General features: G+C 33.8%; 1 protein-coding gene across 1 annotated transcript; it reads left to right on the forward strand.

The window, feature by feature from the left end:
* The first annotated feature begins 2028 nt into the window (after nucleotides 1-2028).
* Nucleotides 2029-5964, forward strand: LOC131643843 (vacuolar protein sorting-associated protein 60.2-like). Its single transcript, XM_058914176.1, has 7 exons — nucleotides 2029-2344; nucleotides 2630-2781; nucleotides 2984-3077; nucleotides 3984-4055; nucleotides 4142-4253; nucleotides 4536-4690; nucleotides 5661-5964. The coding sequence occupies exons 1-7, from the start codon at nucleotides 2276-2278 to the stop codon at nucleotides 5712-5714; spliced, it is 708 nt and encodes a 235-aa protein (XP_058770159.1). The 5' UTR covers nucleotides 2029-2275; the 3' UTR covers nucleotides 5715-5964.
* The last annotated feature ends 257 nt before the right edge of the window (nucleotides 5965-6221 follow it).

Raw genomic sequence — 6221 nt, forward strand, 5'->3', positions numbered from 1 at the left:
CTTGGCTTTTCTCTGTAACTACGCTTTACCTTCAACTTTAATACGACCCAGCTTCAACAATTGTCTCATAAACAACTTTGTGGACAAAACAAACTCTTTGTCAGATACCAACTTGAATACCAGATGAGTAGTTTTTTGTATCAGCAGGTTCCATATCTGACATTAGCATATTGCCAGTGACCATGCCTGAGAAATTAGTCTTCAAATTTCTTGTGTTCAAAGAATTACCAACTTGAATATAAGTTATTGTGAAAATGAAGTTTACTAAAGAATCCAGCTTTTGAAAATGGGGTTACAATGCTAACAGGCTCATCTTCATTGAGTTGGTCATTTAAAGGAGCATAAAGACTTTCACCAATTTCCCTGTCAGCATCTTCACATTCATATGCTTTGTATGCGTATGTGCATAACACAAGTAACACTGCTCCTAGAAAAGATAGAACATATAAAGCTGCCTCAAGACACAATTCACCGCTGTCAGTTGAATCGGACACAAATAACACACATAATATACCAGAAACAAAGAATGTGAGAACAGAAAACATCCACAACCATGCTCTGCATAGTTGTTTTACCCGAAGGCTTACACTTAAACTTACTGAAAACCATGTGAATCCATGAATGAGTTCTAGCAACAACCCGTTAAGAGCATGGCCAGCCCCGATTACAAGCAACGATATCTAGTGCACAATATAAGAAACTTACATCCTGCAGAAACTCACATACTATTTTTCTCTTGGCCACTTCATCTCGTAGTTGATCATACCGCCTGGATTCTTAAACTCATTCCCAAAAGAACAAAATATTCAATTTATGAAGGTAAAATAAAAATAGCTTTGAATTGATGGTTTGATTGAATGCTATAAATATAAAATACAGAAATATTGAAACCAATAACACGAAAAATTAATATATTGATAATATTTGAGCTGAAAGTAAAAAATAGGAAGGAATGTGAACCAACAACCTTATACTCTACTCTGACCATATCATTCAGTCCAGATTCACAATTTTATAAATAGAAGGGGAAAAGGTTAAAACATCTATATTTCAGCTACTCTTTTAATCAAGAGATAATGCTTCACTATATAATCTGGATCAGTTATCCACACAAAAGGTACCATGTCCAAATCAGACCAAGAATTTTCCTTTAAACCAGTTGCTCCTATCAGGTTCACATTAAAATAGTCCCTAGTTCAGATTTCAATGAACCGAAGTTAAATCAACGAATCAAGTACCATATATAATAAAACTGGTAAGATCCAAATTGAAAACCAAGTGGAAAACCAAAAAGTAATTGCAAAGTTGAATGCTTTAGGTTAAATAAAAAGAACCCAATATAGAAAAAAAATCAATGATTGAAACAAACACAATTAGAAGAAGATTGTCAATGAACTAACGTTGAGACAACCAATATTCTTTCTTCCTTCCCATTCCTGCAACACTAACATAAGATTGATAAAGAATAGTAAATCTTCGATTGCCAAGTTGAATGCTATAGGTTAAACAAAGAAATCCAATACAGAAAAATTCAAGGATTGAAACAAACACCGTGAGAAGAAAGTAAAAGGAAGAGATAGTGAAAAGACAATAGTTCTTGGTGGTAGGTTTGTTCTGGAGAGAAAAGGCTTGATATGAAAAGCGAAGAAAGAGAATAGGAAAGAAAGTTTATAACCTGCAAACAGTGTGGTCATTGGGAAGACCATCACTCAGGAACTGTTCTGCCCGTGGACACCTTTTTGCAGTTTTCGGTTCAAATGCAACTGATAAGTATAAGAATAATAATAAATAATAGATTGCAGCAAATAAATAGGGTAAGACATAGCAATTATGTAACTAAAACCAACTAATGTTTTGACAAATAATTACTTTGGACCCAAATTGCCCTCATAAGTGAAATTTGTCACATAATTAACCTAGGGTTAATACGTCTTAACCAACACATTTTCCTTTCTTATATTATAGATTTTTGAGTTATGAAGTTAAATTTCCATATACAAACCGAATACGGCAAGCCCAACAATACGTGGCAAAACAAACCAATCACTTCCCCGCAAAAAAAAGAAACATAATCGAATCGAAATAGGAATTTCGGTAGAAGTTTCCGTCGCGTAAACAACTCTGGTTATCACCGCGTTAACCAAAGCAAAACCCTAAATCAAAAGTCTCAGCGTTGTCTGGGTCATTCCTTTTCTCTTATCTCGTGCTATTCCTCACAGACATAGAATTCAATTTCAATTTTGAGAAGTAAAGAGTTTCTAGGTCACAAAAAACGATGAAGAGAGTCTTCGGCGCCAAAAAGAACAAGGAGCCTCCTCCTTCCATCGAAGATGCCAACGAAAGGGTAACTTTCTTCTTTCCCTAATCGATTTCATTCAATCAGCGTTAGGGTTTGTTCGCGCACTCGCAGATCTGTTCAATTTTGCTTCTCAATTCGATTTTAAAGTTAATTATTCAATTATAACAATATTATATCTCCCAATATCTAAATTTGTAAAACAATTCTATGTTATAGTTATATATTTGCATAATTTTAGTAGATTTTCTTAATTTTGATTTTTTTTGTTTCTAAACACTTCAGTTTTTCTGTTATCTATTTGGTGGAGTATAACTGTTGTGTGTATTGCAGATTATGAAACGAGGTGATACTGTGGATGAGAAGATTAAGAAGCTTGATGTTGAACTCAGTAGATACAAAGAACAGATCAAGAAAACAAGGCCTGGTCCTACTCTCGAAGCTATTAAATCCAGAGCCATGCGAGTTCTTAAACAAAAGCGAATGTGAGTAGCTTGTTCTTTGTCGAGCATAATCTAGAGACTCATGCAATTGCTCTCACTCACATTGAAAATATTGAGTTTTTACTTTAAATACGCTCAACTGCTTTATCATGCAGCTAATAATCTTCCTTAACTCATTACATTATATATGGAGTGATTATTATATTGTTGTTTTCATATACCAATACACTATGCTTTTGATCAGGTATGAAGGTCAACGCGATATGTTGTACAATCAGACATTCAACCTCGATCAAGTTCAATTTGCTGCTGAGGGAATTAAAGATGCTCAACAAACTGTATGTTTCCAAGAGCTTAGTTTTCTATGTTTTCCACGTATTGATTGAACTCTTTTCATTGATCCATCTCTATGACATCTATATTTTTACCGGCCTTTGAAGATAATTTTATTCTTAAAGAAGGCATGTTTTATATTTTTCCCCTACTTATTCAATCAAACAATTTACGGCATAACTTCATCCCACCCTCTCTAATAGCAAGTCATAAGACTTGATGCTTTTAAGCAGCCTGATTTTAGAAAGGGAAAACTTAATCAATTTTTGTGTTTCATGATTTGTTCCTGAGGGTGAGCCTTGGCTAAAAGGTGCTTCTTTGGTACCTGTGGTTACAGATGAGGAAAACAGTCTCCCCCCATTAGTGGGATATGTCTTACTTCATTTGATCTTTTCTAAACCCTTCAATTCTGACGGCGAGCCTTGTGAAGTACTGCGCCGCCCTTTTGTTTTATTATTTATCATTTGGAATTTCATCCATTTTTAAGATTCAAATATTTGGATGTCTGTATCGATTTGCAAAGTTTCTATATATTTGATAACGCCAATTATATGCTATATGCTATATTAAGTGAGGATGATTGGGGTAACCATATTCACTATAAAACATTCGTTTGTCTTGGTAGCGCTTTAAGGGGCATGGTTCGAGGCGAAGCTTTGTCTGTATCCTGTTTGGAACCTGCTGCCTACCTCACAAGAAGTAGGGGATGAATGGTTTGTAATTCAGGAGGGTTATCTTTATAACGATGCTATTCACTATGCACTATACTTCTGTTATATCAATCTAGTATATATATTTAGGTTTTCAGAAGTTGAATGACCTGGAAGAATATTTTGCCTAGTAGATATATAATTTGAATACACTTACTCACAAATTTCTCTTTATTTCCTTCCACCCCTCCCCTTTTTCAGATGTCAGCTTTGAAGTCTGCCAACAAGGATTTGAAGGGAATGATGAAAACTGTGAAGATCCAAGACATTGATGTGTGCATTGTTTCCTTTTCTTATAGCTTCCATCTAGTTTATCATTGAGAATTTTAGGTCTTACTGTTTGTTAATTGAATTTGTAGAACTTGCAAGATGAAATGATGGACTTGATGGATGTAAGTAATGAAATCCAAGAGACTTTGGGTAGAAGCTATAGTGTTCCTGATGACATAGACGAGGAGGAACTTTTGGGTGGTAAGTTAAGGAATTGTTTAATCTTTTGAGATGTATGTTGGCCACCTTTTTGAGAATCAGCTTTTGAGATTTTACTTTGTTTTGAATCCTAGTTCAAATGAAAAGAAAAACAGTGTTCTAAGTGAAATGTTATAAGTTGTTTCATTTGTCGGTGTTGGTTGCATTGTAATTTACAATACACTTTTACTTTTAAGGAATGATCACTCCTCTAAGGTAGATGATTTTTTTCCGGTGATGAAGTATCTAAAAAATATCTCTCTTGTTTATTTTGGTATATACCAGAACTTGATGCGCTGGAAGCAGACATGGAAAATGAATCTGAAGGAGTCCCCTCCTACCTCCAACCTGATAAAGAATCTGATTTGGATTCAGAGCTTAACTTACCTTCAGCTCCAACCGGTCAAACATCAGCTCCACATGGCAGATCCAATGTCCAAGTATAGTATATTGCTTTTATTTTATTTTATCAATATGAAATTATTTTTTCCTTTTGTTATTATAATTTATAGCTATACTTAAGACGATTTTCTTCTTAAGGGGGAAAATTCTTTCTCGATTCTCATTGCAAACTATACGATTATACGCTTAAAACATGTTTGTGTGTTTCTTTATAGAAATATTTTTGCCATATCTTGGTGGGAGTATGTATATTGGTTACTGATGAACACTTTTCCTCTTGAGGAGGGATTAACTTAGCAAGACAGTTTTTGAATTTTCTTTTATTGAAATCTAAGTAGTTAGATTGTAGAGCAATGCTGGTAATATCATTGAACTTTTTTATAAAAGAATTTGGTATTGGTTTCTACAGCGGCAGGGATAAGATGAGACTGTTTAGTTATTGGACGGTATTGTCCAAAATTATTGAATTTCGATTTTCTGTTCGTTGATGGTTGAAAGGCAAATATAGGAATCTGAATTTTATAAACTAGCAAACAGTAGTTACTTGTAATTGGAGCTGAGTCTATTTGAGCTCTGAAATTGACCATAGTTGAATAAAATCAATAAGAAACTGGAAAGTGGAAGGCTTGTTCAATACATCATCTGCCTTTTTCTTCGTTATAATGAAGAAGCAGCCTATACTTTTGATCCCATTTTTGTGAAAATTGTATTCTCATAGGTAACCCGTGGATACTTGATGTTGCATTTCTGATGGTGTAACTTGTAAACATGTTTCTATGTTCGATTTACTTGATTATTATTCAAAGGATTCTATGTTATTAGCTGTCAACCTTTGTGTAGTTACTCGGGCTTTTTTATGTCTACTAGTTCTAGCTGATAAGCTATATTCTTGATGCTGTTCAAAAGAACAATTCTGAACTCTATGTAGTAGTGAATTACTCTATTTTTTTTACTTTAATGTTGCATAGTTATTTTTTTGGTCCTGATTGATTTCCTTAATACTCACAGACTGAAGATGAACTGGGTTTACCTGCTGTCCCTCGGGCAACCCTACGCGGTTAAAGAATGCTTTTTATTTCCTTGGCGTAGCAAGACCCTGTAAAGTTGTGCAGAACTTGATAACATTGATTTATACAGTAATTTCATTGTCATTATTTGTATTGAAGCACATTGACACGGAAAATGGAAAAAAATATTACTGGTGTTTGGCATAAACTTAGAATTCGGCAGTTATTAGTTATGGTCAGTAAAATGTGTACACTTTTGTGATACCAATTTAATTATGCGAATCATATTAGTTTTTTTTTCCAAATTTATTAATTTATTTAATATTATCTAAACCATGAATCTGATAAATCGCCAGGAAAATCCCATAAGAATATGGGTGACTTAGTATGACAGTTTCTGTATGTCTACTATAGATGATTTAGTAATGTTTTTTTCTTTCTTTCTAGATTGCCTTTGAAGTTTTGTTGGTAATTTATTAACACCCAATGTAGATTTATTACATTTTTATTTTTACAAGTGAAGTAAATACTAGCTTGTGAATACCACTTGTTAGTTTGTTGA

The sequence above is a fragment of the Vicia villosa genome, linkage group LG1 (assembly GCF_029867415.1).
Source record: "Vicia villosa cultivar HV-30 ecotype Madison, WI linkage group LG1, Vvil1.0, whole genome shotgun sequence".
NCBI classification, from domain to species: Eukaryota; Viridiplantae; Streptophyta; class Magnoliopsida; order Fabales; family Fabaceae; genus Vicia; species Vicia villosa.

Excerpts from the sequence above, each read along its gene's own strand:
- LOC131643843 (XM_058914176.1), top strand. The coding sequence starts at position 2,276 with ATGAAGAGAGTCTTCGGCGCCAAAAAGAACAAGGAGCCTCCTCCTTCC. Across the intron at positions 2,345-2,629 it reads TCGAAGATGCCAACGAAAGG|ATTATGAAACGAGGTGATAC; the intron begins GTAACTTTCTTC and ends TGTGTATTGCAG. Across the intron at positions 4,056-4,141 it reads TGAAGATCCAAGACATTGAT|AACTTGCAAGATGAAATGAT; the intron begins GTGTGCATTGTT and ends TTGAATTTGTAG.